This window comes from Labrus bergylta, chromosome 18 (genome assembly GCF_963930695.1).
Source record: "Labrus bergylta chromosome 18, fLabBer1.1, whole genome shotgun sequence".
Lineage (NCBI taxonomy): Eukaryota > Metazoa > Chordata > Actinopteri > Labriformes > Labridae > Labrus > Labrus bergylta.
Genome location: NC_089212.1, coordinates 16,326,639 through 16,344,498, shown reverse-complemented (window position 1 = coordinate 16,344,498; position 17,860 = coordinate 16,326,639). Strand labels below are relative to the sequence as shown.

At 38.9% G+C, this 17,860-nt stretch overlaps 1 protein-coding gene across 1 annotated transcript; it reads left to right on the top strand.

Annotated features, from left to right (window-relative positions):
- Nucleotides 1-506: 506 nt before the first annotated feature.
- On the top strand, nt 507-12,032 carry LOC109996196 (uncharacterized). Its single transcript, XM_065947726.1, has 5 exons — nt 507-3,358; nt 6,047-6,686; nt 7,454-7,784; nt 7,886-8,061; nt 8,765-12,032. Exons 2-5 carry the CDS (start codon nt 6,073-6,075, stop codon nt 8,994-8,996), a joined length of 1,353 nt encoding a protein of 450 aa, XP_065803798.1. The 5' UTR covers nt 507-3,358; nt 6,047-6,072; the 3' UTR covers nt 8,997-12,032.
- The last annotated feature ends 5,828 nt before the right edge of the window (nt 12,033-17,860 follow it).

Sequence of the window (17,860 nt, the reverse complement as noted above, 5' to 3'; positions counted from 1 at the left end):
AGCAAGCCTATACACTGTTTCATCACCTTCTTCATCCCATCAGCCTCAGATGACATCATCAGCCATCATCTGGTTTTTAATCCCCCCAACAAATAAATGCTACTTTTTCAAAAGTTTATGTATGTAAACTACTTAAGTCGTCATGTGTCTCGTGAAGGTGCAGGTGAGACGTAAACCACTGCAAAAAAAGAAAAGTTGGGTGAACTCAAAATTTCAAGGCAACAAACTTCGATAAAATTTTAAGTTGGGCAATTAAACTAAATATTTTAAGTTTTGCTTTTGAGGTTGCTCAACTCTGAATTCTGATGTTTGTCAACTCAACTGTAAATTGCACTAACTTAGAATTTTACATTGTAATAACTCTGAATTCTTACACAGAATCCACTTAAATTTGGTTAAGTTAGTATAGCAGAATAATTTAAGAGGAATTTCAAATTGCACACCGCAATAGTTATAATGTTATATAAATAATATAATGTAACCAATAACTTCTAATCAAATGTATAAATAATTACAGATGCAACATATACATTCAAAACATTTGTTTTATTTAAACTGTACCAGCATCAAATCCCTTTCAACAGGGCCAAGTAAATGCAAACAGATGAGACCCAATTGTCCCAGTCCTAGCAGTCAACTTGTGCTACATTGTATACTTGTAAACTTTGAGATTGAATAAAAGATCAAACATGAGTCATGTATACAAGACCATACAGAACCATGATACACAACTATGAATCTAATACATCTGTTCACAAGGTAACTGAGCGCTGTAACTTCCGGTCTCAAAATAATCAGCATATTCTTTTTTGTAACACTGCTCAATACTATGTGACAATTTACAAACACTGAATCTTAACATGTAACATGTTTAAGAAAAACCCAATAAAAGAGCAAAATAAATATAAGAGTTGGAGATGGAGGTACATAAGAGTTGAGAGTGAGTAACAGCAAGAGTAAATTAACATGGTGTTGGCTGGACAGAAGGGAACTTTTAGAGGTCAACATTTCACATCCAACATTATCAGTTAACTTGTGGATTCACTGAAGGAGTTTGTTTTTGAGGGATCTGACCCTTGCAGAGAGGTCTGTACCAAGTTCCATGAAAACCTTCTGAACAGTTTCAAATGTGTACCTCAGATCTTTCGGGTGACTTCAGGTTTAAAGCATAGATCAGTCCAAAGAGGTAAGCAAAAGCAGCTGGCAGGTCAGGGAGATCTTGAAGGACAATCTCTTCTTCCACAACAACACCAACACTCACGACACTTTGAGGAGCTGCGTCGTTATTATCCTCCAACACAGTCTTGACTGACTGGAAAGCTTGGTGGGAGTTTCTGGCACTGGTTTGAATCCTACTTAAAGGACAGGGACTTTGTTGTGTCTATAGGAAACTTCAAATCTGAGCAAACAAAAATTACTTGTGGAGTTCCCCAAGGTTCCATCCTGGGGCCTCTTCTGTTTAACCTCTACATGCGTCCACTAGCTCAGATTATAAAGAAAATTAAAAAAAAGTTATCATAACTACGCAGACGACACACAAATATATATTACAATGTCGCCAGGCAACCATGGTCCCATAAAAGCACTGGGTAAATGCATAGAACAAATCCATGAGTGGATGTGCAAAAATTTTCTCCAGCTAAACAAAAACAAAACCAAGGTTGTTGTTTTTGGAGTCAGCAATCAGCTTCAGTCAGTAGGATTTAAAACCACAGACCAGGCAAGAAATCTGGGCGTAGTGATGGACTCAGACCTCAATTTTAAAAGCCACATTAAGACAATTACAAAGTCAGCCTACTATCACCTGAAGAACATATCGAGAATTAGAGGACTTATGTCCCAGCAGGACCTGGAAAAACTTGTCCATGCTTTTATCTTCAGTCGTCTTGATTACTGCAACAGTGTCTTTACAGGTCTGCCTAAAAAAATCTGTCAGACAACTACAGCTGATCCAGAACGCTGCTGCTAGAGTCCTCACCAAAACCAAGAAAATGGATCACATCAGTCCAGTTCTGAGGTCTTTACACTGGCTTCCAGTCTGTCCGAGAATAGACTTTAAAATCCTGTTGCTGGTTTATAAAGCGCTTAAAGGTTTAGGGCCAAAATACATTAGTGACCTCCTGATTAATTACGAACCATCCAGACCGCTCAGGTCGTCTGGGACAGATCTGCTCTTTGTCCCCGGAGTCAGAACCAAACATGGAGAAGCAGCGTTCAGTTTCTATGCTCTTTATATCGAGAACAAACTCCCAGAAAACTGCAGGTCTGCTGAAACTCTCAGCTCTTTTAAATCGAGGTTGAAGACACACCTATTTACAGCTGCCTTTCATTAAACAATTTTAATAAGATTTTAAATTTTAACTCTGCACTGTAACTTTTAACTCTTTTTATATTTTTACTTTATTTATTTCAATTAATTTCATTTTTATTATTTTTATTTAAACATATGTTCAGATTTAATAATTCCAGTGATTTTTTGTATTTTTTTTAATGTTCTATTTTAATGTTTCTTTTCTTTCCTCTGTCATGATGCTTTTGATGTCTTGTGTGAAGCACTTTGAATTGCCTTGTTGTTGAAATGTACTATATAAATAAACTTGCCTGCCTTGCCTTGATTCTTCATTTGAAGTCAAAAAAATCCCCTCAAGGGCCGCAAATGGCCCTCGGGCCGCACTTTGGACACCCCTGCCCTAATGGCTACTTTTGTAGCTGTAACAAGTTATCGAGCATGAATTAACACAACCAGTCAGAAGATAACATGTCTGTCCTGTTTGAACGGTATTTGACCAGATATGTTAACAATGCAGCGCCGTAGCATCAGTTTGCCGCTAGCTTTCGCTAATGACTGAAAACCTGTTTGTGTTTAAATGTTCAAAATGTGTAGGTCGCTTAAACAACGTACAGCATACTGCACAATACAACTCAGAATAAAATTCCCATATCATTTTAACTTAATTTAATTAAAAGGTTGGTTAAACCTCCAGCTCGAGGCAGCACAGCCACAATGATACTTGATGTGAAGAATGCCAACTCGGTTGTTCTGATAGGCAGCAGATGTGCGGCAGCACGCAAAATACACACATCACTGCTTTGGCATCGCCCCGCCCAACAGAGAGTCGGAGTCGCAGGTGTGTTAAACACAGAGTTTGTTGGACCTGGGAGTAGATTTAAAGGTGGAGAGGAGGGAATCAGATGATGGTGGAGGATATAGAATAGAATAGAATTACTTTATTGATCTCAAACTGGGAAATTAATATTTGTCACCTGGCAGAAACCTGAAGGACAGAGACTCATAACCATCCCCGCCTGCTTTGCCTAACTTCAACTGAGGAGAGGACTAACCACACTTCAGCTCTGAGTGAGTTCTTATTCTGCTTTTACTGCTTTTTCTTCTTCTACTTCTTATTCTTCTGATTGTACTACTTTTTCTTCATCTTCTATTACTTTTATTTTACTTTTTCCTCTTCTTCTACATCTACTTTTTCTTCATCTACTAATCCTTCAGCTGTTTCTGCTCATTCTTCTTCATTCAGCACTGTTTTGCAAAACATTTCAGCGGTTAGCATTCCCATGCATTTTCCGCAGGTAAATCTGGCATTACTAGTCAGTCTGTCATTCTAGTTTCTAGTTATCGCCTGAAGCTGAGCGAGCGGCTGTGAGAGATTGTCATTAGGAATGAGGAAATTTAAACTGAATTGAGAAATGCTCTGATCTGCACTTTTTTTTTTTTTATCAAATTGAGTTTTTTACACTTTTATCGTTACGAAAAACAGCGAGGGAATCAGAAATGAAAAAAATAGACGACTAGATTTTTAAAACTCCAGACAGCAGCAATACAGCCTACACTTGTCTAACCTGAGAAAAGCTGAACAAAGTGCTTCATCCTGTAATTACTTGATTTTATTTTTGTGCTCAGTTGATCATTTTTGGAATTAAGAATTCATAACAAATCTTGTACCAAAATAATGGGTCACTATTTTGCATCATTAAGGTGCACCACCTCCCCATAGGAGGAAATAAAACTAAGGAACATTTGTTAATAATCCATTTTTTGGAATTCATACACGCCTACAAAGTTCATTTCCAACATAACTCAAAAAGTAAAACTTTAGCAGCAGACTTTAGATGGTCGTATGGGATCATGGCATTCCAGTCCTACAGTATCGTGCAGAGTTGTTAGGATTTATTAAAAAAAACAATACATGATGCACGTGAGAGCTATTACTGAATGATTTGATCAGTAGTTTACCCAGTTTAATATTTAGTCAAGAGAAGCACTCAGGCGTTTCTCTGCTGAGATTTAAGACATATCTGCAGGAAATGCTGTTTGACCCTGCAAAAGGAATATGAATGATCGGGTTCTGAGTCGGGGTGAAATGTCTTAGCTTTTCAAACTGATGAGAGATGGAACCAGTCTCCACAGGGTCATTAATAACTCTGTGCCTTATCACTCTTGCGGTCAGTAAAACAGGGAAAGTTAGTGTCCTATCAGGTCCAACGATCTCACTCGAGGATGCTTTGGAACCAAACTTCTGGGCTGGACAGTGTCATTGTGTCACATTTACAACTGAAGTCAATCCAGGCATGGCGAAAGACAAACAAAGCCGTTTAAAGGTTAAAAGGTTAGATATGGGCAACTACCTTATGAAAAAGGGTTTTGGATCCATTTGATCAATAACCAGAATTTTCTGTTCTTTCAATCGAACAAGCTACAAATAACAGAACACCTTAACATCAGAGCTAAATTTACTGTGACTTGCAAATATAACTGCTTTTATCTAAGAATTTTCTTATTAAGAAGTTTGACTTTGAGATTGTTTTTCTTTTTTACAAATATGGAAATTCATTAACTTTGGGGCTGTGTTCTTTTAATTTGTGGTCATTACTTTCATGTTTTCAATCTGAAGGGGTCCTCATCTAGTTTCTGTGTGTCTGAAGCATTTTGCAGCAGTTCCTCTGTTCACATGTCCTGTGTAAAACACTTGTAGTGCCATATTTGGTCATTTCTGATTGATTTAATTGCGATCGATCCGCAGCACATGTGTATCAGTGAGTTGCACTATTATCTCAAAGCAATAAAGACCTGCCTTGAAGCAGTTATATGGGGGTTTACCCTCTTAGTTTACTTTGAATACTTAGCAGTAAAGTAAAATTGGAAGCTGGAAATCACAGGTGAGTGTAAGTGTCTTTGCCAAGCCTTTTCTGGCCCGTGATGTCCAGGCGCCGGCCAAAGACCCCTAACTAACACATTTAGGGAAAGTTCCAACATCTGAAGATCAGGATAACATCTTTAAAATAAAAGCGGGCTGGATGGAACAGCAATCAATGTTTGTACTGTAAAACAGTAATGGACTGTATGTCTAGTCAAACCGGAGTTTGATCTGTTAGAAAATAAATGAATTAGCAGAAAGAGTCGCGGAAGTGTCAGCAGTGGGTTTTAAACGTGTTTGTTTTGTTTCTAGCTTCCGTCAGATGTTTTTACCGTCTGAGGTACAAAAAAATCTGATGGAAGCTACAAACTGCACAATTTCTCATTAAATAAATTTGATTGGCTAAAAATTATCCGAAATCTTGGTCGCGATTTTTCAAGCAGTAGTTGGTAGTGGGTGCTCAGGCTAAAGTTGGAATGGGGCAAAGGGGTCTTCTTTGAAAAGCATTGGAAGAATGTGCCATGTTCTGCAATCTTTTCTTCATTTTAACATTTCTAATCAAAGGCATAATTGTTATTATTTCTCGATCAGTCTGGAACCTCAGTTAAATCATGCAAAATTCCTCACCTTTTATTTGTTCATTTATTCGTAGCTTTTCAATCAGATCTGTTCCATACATGAAATATAATTGATCATTTCTACATATTATATAAAAATCAGATGTTTCTTTAAATACTAAGATATGAGAAAAATCCTGTCAGATTTTTTAAAAATCTGAGATCCCAGTCCCCCCATTTTAAAATGGCATGACACCTCTGTGTGCAGAAACAAAACAGACCATCTAAATCTAGTGAAATGTATCATGTCTCTAACTGTTGTTTGTATTTCTGCCTCAGGTTGGGTATCTACTCTCTTTGGCCAGATGAACAAAGCAAAAGAACCCAGAGGGAAACTGTTCTTCCTGTTCGTTTCTACTATGGTTTCTACCATCATTTTCATTCTCTATGTCACTGGGACATCCCCTGTGGAGTACATTTCCCCCCCAAGGCTGCCGGAGCCTCCTAAAGTATGCCCTGTGGGGACTGCCGAGCACACCATCACCCCCCTGAACAACACTGACCACTTCCTGGTGTCAGCCTTCATGGACCAGAGAGTGAAAGGATTTGATTTACGCATTATTAGCATATTCAAAACAAACTCCGCCAAACCTCTTTACTGTCTTTTCTGCTGTGCAGGCCAGTTATCAAATACAACTCCAACAAACATTTTACAACATGCAGAAAACTTTGGTTTTCTCTTTGTCACTGCGGATATCATGTGTCAGATTCCTCAAAACTGCAACGCTACACATGTTACTCTTCAGACTAAGCCAGAAAGAGTGAAGGCATTGGACCAGCTTTGGCTTCCTATAAGAAACCAGAAGACCACAGGGAATGAGGAGAAAAAGTTGCAGTTTAACTTCACAGTCTGTATCTCTAATTTGTTTGGAGGAATCAACAACGTGCTTCAGTTTGCACAATCGCTGGAGATGTACAGGTCAGCATCACACCACACATTACACAGCTCCAAATCAACCTTAAGGCATTTTCTCTAAATATTTGAAAGGTTCTGTAGAAAGTGCACTGAATTGCATCACATAATATCTGATTATCCCTCCACTGCTGTTGTCATACTTCTGAAAAGTTCAAGTTCTAACAAACACTTATCCATTCCAATACTTTTGAACGCAGTGATTTACCCTTCAGTACAGCCTTTGTCATTATGACATCAAAGTCGTCAGTTTTACCTCTTATAATGCTTCATCTCGGAACTTCTTTAGCTACGGTCCAACATTGTTCTACTGTCTCCTTCTTTTGCCTTATCCTGATGTCAACGGTTTTGGCCAATTAACTTCCATTAACACGACCCTAATTTATGTTATGGGTTAGGGTTAGGGTGCCACTAGTCGCCAGAGTCGTTAATTAATGACATGGTGAGTCAAATTTGTACAAAAATCAGTTTTAACTAGCTTGTTCCAATGTTACACATTGTTACCGATTTTCACTGTCTCCCCCTGTTGCGCCTGTTACATCTGAAGATAGATCATGGGTGGAACAACAAACCCCAACCATTCTGCATCCATGCATAAGAACATTGCAGACAGGGGCGTGAATATCCTGCTTTGAAATGCCAATATGTAAGCTACAAGAGATGTAAAAAATGCTGCCAAAAAAGCTGGAAATCACTAGCACAATATGACTAACTGTGTTATTTCTTTTAATTGGTTGAACAAATGATTGAACCTTTGATTTACCTATCTGCAGGTTGCTAGGCGTTGACAGGGTGGTGATCTACAACACCAGCTGTGGCCCAGAACTGGACCTCCTGTTTCAGAGCTACAGCAGGACAGGCTTCCTGGAGATAGTTCCTTGGCCGATCGACTTGTTTCTGAGTCCATCTTGGGGCTGGCTCTACTCTTTGAGCGGGGGGGACGTGCATTACTTTGGTCAACTGGCTACACTTAACGAGTGTGTTTACAGATCCATGGACCGGTCGCGTTACGTCCTGTTGAACGATATTGATGAGATTATAATGCCATACCAACACAACAACCTGACGTCTTTGATGAACACACTCCAACAGCAGCATCCAAAGGTAGGCCACTTTTGCTAGAACAGAATCAAAACAATCATATTTGACATGTATTAATATTTTTATATTTCCCCCCGTCTTCCATGTTGTGTCACATTCTACAGACAGGTGTGTTCCTCATTGAGAATCATGTCTTCCCCAAGACTGTTTTCGAGCCAAGCAAGAGGTTTCATCTACCTAAGTGGGACGAAGTGCCGGGGTTCAATATTCTGGAGCACATCTACAGGGAGGACCCTGACAGAACAAAATATCACCCGTACAAGTTAATAGTTCAGCCAAGGTAGGATGAGGATTTTTGGACTGAAAAGTTGCTCACTTAGTCAGAAGAGCCAGTGTTTTGGTACTATGAATTGTGTATTTTGCCAAGTCTTTTTGGAAAAAAAAACATTTTCAGTCATTGTAAAAAGTTTTTTCCTAATCCTTCCTAATCTTGCCTAAAAAAAACACCCTCTCAAACCTGAGCATTTTTTGACAACAACCTCCCAAAACTCCAGAAAAACAGCAAAGAATTTCAATGTGGACTAAATTCTTAATTTTTCAGCTTTTGGAGCAGAAAGAGACATCAAATTAGAAATATGTGAAAGCTTAAACCTCAATAATTGCCTGTGCACTAAAGTGCAATAATTTTTTTTAGAATTATCAATGAAAAACAACAAAAACAATGTTACATGGCGACGTTGCATCAAGTCCTAAAGGTATGTGCACGTCAGCGTCAGATCTGATCTTAAAGGTGGACAGGCAAACGTTGCATCCAATCTAAATGGGTTAAATGTTGTAAAGATTGATGGGGGATATTCCTTACAGCAAATCAGAGTCCTAATAGACATGAAGTTATTCAGAATTGGAGAATAACATTGGAAGGACAGTCTGCTCTAAGTCAAACAGAAGCTCAATTCAGAGTGCAGCCGGATCCAAAACATATGCCTCCAAGCCAAGACGAGGGTCACTGATACACTGTTCTTTTGTGTCTCTGTGATTAACAGGTTGGTGGAGCAGGTTTCTGTGCATGATGTGCTCAAGGCTTTTGGAACCACATACATAGTTCCCCCAGACGTTTGTCGGATCATTCACGTCCGTGGTTCTCTGAGGGGAAAATTGGATGCCAAGGAGCTCAATGAGGATACACGCCTGTGGGACTTTCACGAAAAACTAATTCCCAATGTTGACAAAGCACTGGAGAGAGCAGGGCTGCTGAGATCAGAACCTGCCCTTTAACAGGTTATGTACTTCAAGGTCTAGAAACGTCAACTGATCATCTGTTCTATTGTAACTCAGATTAGTCTTGAAACCTTTCTGTGTTCTAATCTCTTTCCATTTTTTACAAAAGCAGCTCCAATATTTTTGGCTCTTTTACCATGTTTCTGGTGGTGGAACTTTTTAGAAACATACCGAGATTTTTAGGTTGGGTAGAATCAAAGATCTGAATCAGTTTGCTTGACTGCTTCAATTGCTGCAACTCCTGTTGGTTTGCCATGACAACTGCTCTCATATCTCGCAAACTGAGGGGCGTCCAAAACGGTCGTGTCAGGGTGCCTTAAAACCGCCTACCTTCTTTGGTCAAAAGAAATGCAGATCATTCTGGCGTAGAATCCAAACAAGAAGGAGGACATACTGGCTGCTGCATCGAATGAATAAAACCTTTATTGCCCCTAGGGGAATTTGCCTTGCACCGAGAGCATAAAACCCTTTACAAGAAGCCAGTACATGTATTTGAACATAGAATGTTCCCCTAATTTCTGATGATAAAGTTAGGTAATTTTAGGATTTAAATCAGTAGTTATCTAACATATTACACATGTATTCTGTCACTTGTTTTTCTCCTCCTGCTTCCTGTGCTCTGGGAATTCAAGATTTGAACTCTTATAGACTAAAATAAAATATAGCCTATAAAAGCATATATATTATATAAATAGCAAGTTCAGTGGCTTTAGCTGTTACTGCTAACACTACACATACTTTTGTCTTTATTACTGACACTGTAGCTTATATATACCCTCTACCTGCTCCCCCTCGGTCACATCATCACCCGGCACGGAATCTCATTCCACTGCTATGCTGACGACATGCAACTGTACATGAAAACCCACACCACCTCGTCCACAGCCTCACCAGCTTCATCCACACTCACCACCTGCCTGGAGGAGATAAAAGCGTGGACGAGTCAAAACTTCCTCCAATTAAACAGCTCAAAAACCAAAGCCATGCTAGTCGGCAAACACCTCACCAAGTTCAATCATCTCCCATAACCACCATATCTTTCTCTGGTCAAGACATCCATCTTTCACTGCTCATCACCAACCTAGGCGTAAAAATGGACCCTCATCTAACCTTTGATTCACACATAAAACACATCTGCAAAACCTTGTTTTTCCATCTCAAGAACATTGCTAAACTCCGCCCCTCACTCACCCCCCAAGACGCTGAGAAACTCGTCCACGCTTTTGTCTCCTCCAGGCTCCCTGGCAAGAGCATACAGAAACTCCAGTACATACAGAACAGCGCGACCAGGATCCTGAGGAGAGTGCGGAAACACGAGCACATCACACCCATCCTGCACTCACTACACTGGCTTCCCGTCTCACTCAGGATCGAATATAAAATCACATTACTCGCCCATCAATGTATACACGGAAATGCCCCTCCATACCTCAAAGAACTGCTCACCCCACTAACCTGCACAAGACACAAATTGCCTCCAAACCCCCAGGACTAAGCTCTGCTCCCTGGAGGACAGAGTCTTCTCTTCTGCTGCCCCAAGGCTATGGAATACTCTTCATGATTACCTGAGAGCCCCACAGACAGTGGACTCCTTTAAAAAAGACTTAAAAACTCTCCTCTTTAAAAGACCTTTTCCCTTAAACCACTGCTTTTAGATGTTGCTTAGATTTAGATTATGCTTACGTTCTTAACTCTGATTTCACCTTTGACTATTGCTATTGAGATTTTTGTTTAAAGGTAAAGTGTGTTTTAAATCAAATGTATTATTATTATTATTATTATAAATGGCAAGTTCAGTGGCTTTAGCTGTTACTGCTAACACTACACATACTTTTATAATTAATAAGAATCAGCCAAACAAAATGTGACAGAAATGATAGAATAAGGGCTTTATTTATTTAAGGAAGGTGACAGTTTTCCGATCTTTGCACACAGATCATGCACTTGCACGTTTTTAATAACAGGGGCATCAATATTTTTACAATGTTAGTATTTAACCCCAGTAGTAGAAAAGTTGATTCTTCTATACGTATATTCAAGTCTGCAGCAGGTTTAAATTCAATTCAGTTTAATTCAAAAAACTTTTTGTCCCCGGGGGGCAATTCAAAATCACACAGAGCAGTAAAATAACAACAGTGCAGGCAGGTGAAACATTTTAACCTAAATATAAACAGTCAGTTTAAATACAACTTAAAGCTTAAACTAAACATACAAAATATAAGAAAAGTAGTGTGGACAGTGATAGGACTGACAGATGTAAACAGAACTATGTGCAGTAAACGAGAAATAAATATATATATATATATATATATATATATATATACATACAAAGCTATGTGCAAGTAGGCAAAACTAAATGATAAGTTATAAGGTGCATGGTGAAAAATGGAACAACAGAACTAATATATACAATATAACTTGTTGGAGCTATTTAATTGTGGTTAGAATTAGTTTTGGTATTTAGTTTACTAATATTTGGATGGTGTTGTTTATTTATTCATTCTACACGTTTTCTTTGTTTAGAAAAGATTTTGGATAATATTTTCTTTTTGCTAGTTATTTGTTTAGTAAATTTAGTTTTGTATTAGTATTTTTGTTAGGTATTTGGGGAATACTGTGGGCACCGGAGGTTATTTAAATAAGAGGCAGGTAGAGAACCAGCATGCACCTGGGTCGGCCTATTGTTTTTTACCAGAGCAAGAGAGGCAGCAGGAGCCACGATTTTCTTTGTTCTTTTGTTTGCTTTTTTCAAATAAACCACCAAAATACCGCAGCTCTTGCATGGACATTGGATTTCTTTTGCCTGCGTACATCACATCCCCATGGTGCATCAGTGGTCATTTGATTATTTAGATTTTTTATTTGTTTTTGGACAAATAGCCACTACATAACTATAAAGGTAAATATGAGATAAATTAAGTGACCGTAGTGCAATGATGGATAAGAAGCAACAGGAATAAAGTCACCAGGACTGTATAAATACTAATATAAACTGGATAGAATAAAATTATGTAGTTCATGAGACCAGATAAAGCAGAGGCAGTTAAGGTGCATGTCAAATATAAAGGAAGTTAAACAGCAAAGTTCACAGCTAAGAGTCTGCATTGGGTGAGAGGTGTTGGTGTCTGTTTGTTTGTTTTTTTGTTTTTGTTTTTTTGGGGGGGGGGGGGGTTAGGAGTTGAGGAGCTGGACAGCCCTGGGAACAATGGTTGCTCTTCTCTTCTGTGTCCTGCAGCAGGGACAGCGAAGCCAGCGTCCTGAGGGGAGCCACTCAAACGCTGGGAAGAGAGCGTGTGATGGGTTTCCTGCATAATCCGACCTGCTAGCCTGAGAGTCTGTTGCTCGTAGATGGATGTTAGAGTCCTTACAGGTAGTCCAGTGATCTTAGAGCAGACTGTGACCATGCTCTGCAGGTGGTTTCTGTTCTGGAGGGTGGTGGAGTGGAACCAGCAGGTCATAGAAAATGTAATAATGCTCTCAATGAAGGAGTAGTAGAAGGTCAGAAGAATGTTCTTACTGACTCCAAAGGAATTGAGCTTCCTCAGGAGGTATTTTCGCTGCGGACATTTCCTGAGAATCTCCTCGGTGTTGGAGGAGAATTTCAGCACGTCAAAGGTGGTACCCAGGTACTTCTACTCCTCTATTAGTTTAACAGGATTCCTATGGATTGTGGGGATTGCAGCTGCAGCCAGTTCCCTCTGCTTGTTGGAGAAGGTCACCACCATGCCTTTGGTCTTGCTCATGTTCAGTTGGAGGCAGGACCTCTCACACCACTCCACAAACTCCTGAAGAACTGGTCCATGGTGCTGAGAGGGGCCTGACAGCAGAGACAGGAGAACTGTGTCGTCTGCGTACTTCACCAGGGGACAGTTTGGCTGTGTGGTTCTGCAGTCGGTGTAGAGAATGAAGAGCAGAGGAGGGCACACACAGCCCTGAGGGGAGCCAGTTGGCCATATAGGCTAGTCCTTTTGAAAATGTCTTACAAATCTCACAGAAAGACATACGATTGTTACTCGTTCTTTATTACAGGATCTATCAGATTGCTTGTATAGTTATGACATGTTGCTGCTTCAGACCTCATCACAGACTTATTGAAACTGGCTTAAAGCTCACAATACATGTGATAAAGTCTGACCTGCAATCAATCAATCTTTATTTGTATAGTGCCAATTTATTACAAATGTTATGTCAAGCATTACCCTACCTTATTCTCTGTTATATAATCTACACAGACCCATCATAAGTCCATCATCAGCACACATGACAGGAGTACAATAGCAGCAGCAGAGGCTGCCGGATAATATTTGCTCTGCGGGGACATCTGCTGGTGAAAAACTAGTTTTACTCTCAAAAAAGTTTGACTCCCTACAAGATTTAAATAAAAATCATCCCACCTAAAGCTTTCAAGTTGTTGTGATGATTTACCTGAGTGAAGAACAATATGTTTCTTTCACTACTTCACTTTTAAGTACAAACAAGACCAAAGTAGCCATAATCCTTTATTCACTGTCCATGGTTTCTGTTTGTTAAAGATGGTAGCTTTTTCTTTGTACTCACCATGATGAGCGTTTAAGGAACCAAATGTGATTCTGTTTAACTCATCTGGACTCAAACAAACTTTAACAAACATGTCTTAACAAAGATGGAAAGATCAACACTTCACAAATGATCCTCAAAAAGTTGTTGGTAGATGCATTATAGCCTAAGCAAATACTGTATCCAACAAAGCAAAAGGGCATCAAGGAGGCACTAGAGTAGGAAAAAAATCACTTCTTTGTTGTGGTTGTTCAGAAAATGCGGTGTAGTTTGCAGATAGCTTTTCATTGTTCATGTTTCTTAATCCTGGCAAAGGCATAGTGTTTTATTGATAAATGGAGACTTTGTCAATATTTTTATTTATTTTCTCTACTGAGACCTATTTTCTGCTTGGTTTAAGCAACCATTTGGTGACCCTTTTAGGACACAAAACTATTGAAAACTGTCTCACTGCTCCATATAGGATTGAAAAGATCAACATATTTCTTGTCACCCATTGGGAATGAATGAATCCAGAAAAACAAATAATTTAACCAGATACATGTAGCTCTAGGGAAAGTTCAGTCAGGAAGACTTTATATTCTGCACGCGGGTTTTAAAGCTCCATTTTCACACTAAGCAAGCATCAGCTGTTCATATCACCTGGAAACATTTATCCTATAGCACTGCTCCACTCTTTATTTAAATATGACTTTGTTGCTCCTCCGACCTGGCCTAGGGGTGCCAGGGAGGAGTGTGTCTTTAACCTGCAGTGGTCTGTCTGTATGTAAATACAAAGAAGCAACTAAGTTTGGCTGTGTTCAGCTCGGCTGCAGGATTTATTCTGCAGATTTTGTGTCTTTGGGGTATGATGCTCCTCAAAGGCGCTATGCGCCCTCTAGCGACCCAGGTCGGTATTGTAATAACATTGTACTTCGCTCAGTGCACAGGAATCAGGCTTTAAATAGCTATTTGAGATACATAAACATAAAAAAATATATTGGGATCTCTTTTTAACTCATTTAACTTGTTCTTTTAGCAATGAACTGTATTTTCACTATAATTAACTTTTACAATGTCCCAATGACTTTGAACCTTGAATCTTGTGATCCATTTTTAACCTTTAAATAACCTTTGTTTTTTTAGCTTAGAACAAAACACATTTTTCAACCCTTTACAACTTTCTCTTACTCAAGTTCATGCATGCCATTGTCACGTGCAAACCTCCACTTCCCCATCACCAGCAAGCCTATACACTGTTTCATCACCTTCTTCATCCCATCAGCCTCAGATGACATCATCAGCCATCATCTGGTTTTTAATCCCCCCAACAAATAAATGCTACTTTTTCAAAAGTTTATGTATGTAAACTACTTAAGTCGTCATGTGTCTCGTGAAGGTGCAGGTGAGACGTAAACCACTGCAAAAAAAGAAAAGTTGGGTGAACTCAAAATTTCAAGGCAACAAACTTCGATAAAATTTTAAGTTGGGCAATTAAACTAAATATTTTAAGTTTTGCTTTTGAGGTTGCTCAACTCTGAATTCTGATGTTTGTCAACTCAACTGTAAATTGCACTAACTTAGAATTTTACATTGTAATAACTCTGAATTCTTACACAGAATCCACTTAAATTTGGTTAAGTTAGTATAGCAGAATAATTTAAGAGGAATTTCAAATTGCACACTGCAATAGTTATAATGTTATATAAATAATATAATGTAACCAATAACTTCTAATCAAATGTATAAATAATTACAGATGCAACATATACATTCAAAACATTTGTTTTATTTAAACTGTACCAGCATCAAATCCCTTTCAACAGGGCCAAGTAAATGCAAACAGATGAGACCCAATTGTCCCAGTCCTAGCAGTCAACTTGTGCTACATTGTATACTTGTAAACTTTGAGATTGAATAAAAGATCAAACATGAGTCATGTATACAAGACCATACAGAACCATGATACACAACTATGAATCTAATACATCTGTTCACAAGGTAACTGAGCGCTGTAACTTCCGGTCTCAAAATAATCAGCATATTCTTTTTTGTAACACTGCTCAATACTATGTGACAATTTACAAACACTGAATCTTAACATGTAACATGTTTAAGAAAAACCCAATAAAAGTGCAAAATAAATATAAGAGTTGGAGATGGAGGTACATAAGAGTTGAGAGTGAGTAACAGCAAGAGTAAATTAACATGGTGTTGGCTGGACAGAAGGGAACTTTTAGAGGTCAACATTTCACATCCAACATTATCAGTTAACTTGTGGATTCACTGAAGGAGTTTGTTTTTGAGGGATCTGACCCTTGCAGAGAGGTCTGTACCAAGTTCCATGAAAACCTTCTGAACAGTTTCAAATGTGTACCTCAGATCTTTCGGGTGACTTCAGGTTTAAAGCATAGATCAGTCCAAAGAGGTAAGCAAAAGCAGCTGGCAGGTCAGGGAGATCTTGAAGGACAATCTCTTCTTCCACAACAACAGCAACACTCACGACACTTTGAGGAGCTGCGTCGTTATTATCCTCCAACACAGTCTTGACTGACTGGAAAGCTTGGTGGGAGTTTCTGGCACTGGTTTGAATCATACTTAAAGGACAGGGACTTCTTTGTGTCTATAGGAAACTTCAAATCTGAGCAAACAAAAATTACTTGTGGAGTTCCCCAAGGTTCCATCCTGGGGCCTCTTCTGTTTAACCTCTACATGCGTCCACTAGCTCAGATTATAAAGAAAATTTAAAAAAAGTGATCATAACTACGCAGACGACACACAAATATATATTACAATGTCGCCAGGCAACCATGGTCCCATAAAAGCACTGGGTAAATGCATAGAACAAATCAATGAGTGGATGTGCAAAAATTTTCTCCAGCTAAACAAAAACAAAACCAAGGTTGTTGTTTTTGGAGTCAGCAATCAGCTTCAGTCAGTAGGATTTAAAACCACAGACCAGGCAAGAAATCTGGGCGTAGTGATGGACTCAGACCTCAATTTTAAAAGCCACATTAAGACAATTACAAAGTCAGCCTACTATCACCTGAAGAACATATCGAGAATTAGAGGACTTATGTCCCAGCAGGACCTGGAAAAACTTGTCCATGCTTTTATCTTCAGTCGTCTTGATTACTGCAACAGTGTCTTTACAGGTCTGCCTAAAAAAATCTGTCAGACAACTACAGCTGATCCAGAACGCTGCTGCTAGAGTCCTCACCAAAACCAAGAAAATGGATCACATCAGTCCAGTTCTGAGGTCTTTACACTGGCTTCCAGTCTGTCCGAGAATAGACTTTAAAATCCTGTTGCTGGTTTATAAAGCGCTTAAAGGTTTAGGGCCAAAATACATTAGTGACCTCCTGATTAATTACGAACCATCCAGACCACTCAGGTCTTCTGGGACAGATCTGCTCTTTGTCCCCGGAGTCAGAACCAAACATGGAGAAGCAGCGTTCAGTTTCTATGCTCTTTATATCTAGAACAAACTCCCAGAAAACTGCAGGTCTGCTGAAACTCTCAGCTCTTTTAAATCGAGGTTGAAGACACACCTATTTACAGCTGCCTTTCATTAAACAATTTTAATAAGATTTTAAATTTTAACTCTGCACTGTAACTTTTAACTCTTTTTATATTTTTACTTTATTTATTTCAATTAATTTCATTTTTATTATTTTTATTTAAACATATGTTCAGATTTAATAATTCCAGTGATTTTTTGTATTTTCTATTTTAATGTTTCTTTTCTTTCCTCTGTCATGATGCTTTTGATGTCTTGTGTGAAGCACTTTGAATTGCCTTGTTGTTGAAATGTACTATATAAATAAACTTGCCTGCCTTGATTCTTCATTTGAAGTCAAAAAAATCCCCTCAAGGGCCGCAAATGGCCCTCGGGCCGCACTTTGGACACCCCTGCCCTAATGGCTACTTTTGTAGCTGTAACAAGTTATCGAGCATGAATTAACACAACCAGTCAGAAGATAACATGTCTGTCCTGTTTGAACGGTATTTGACCAGATATGTTAACAATGCAGCGCCGTAGCATCAGTTTGCCGCTAGCTTTCGCTAATGACTGAAAACCTGTTTGTGTTTAAATGTTCAAAATGTGTAGGTCGCTTAAACAACGTACAGCATACTGCACAATACAACTCAGAATAAAATTCCCATATCATTTTAACTTAATTTAATTAAAAGGTTGGTTAAACCTCCAGCTCGAGGCAGCACAGCCACAATGATACTTGATGTGAAGAATGCCAACTCGGTTGTTCTGATAGGCAGCAGATGTGCGGCAGCACGCAAAATACACACATCACTGCTTTGGCATCGCCCCGCCCAACAGAGAGTCG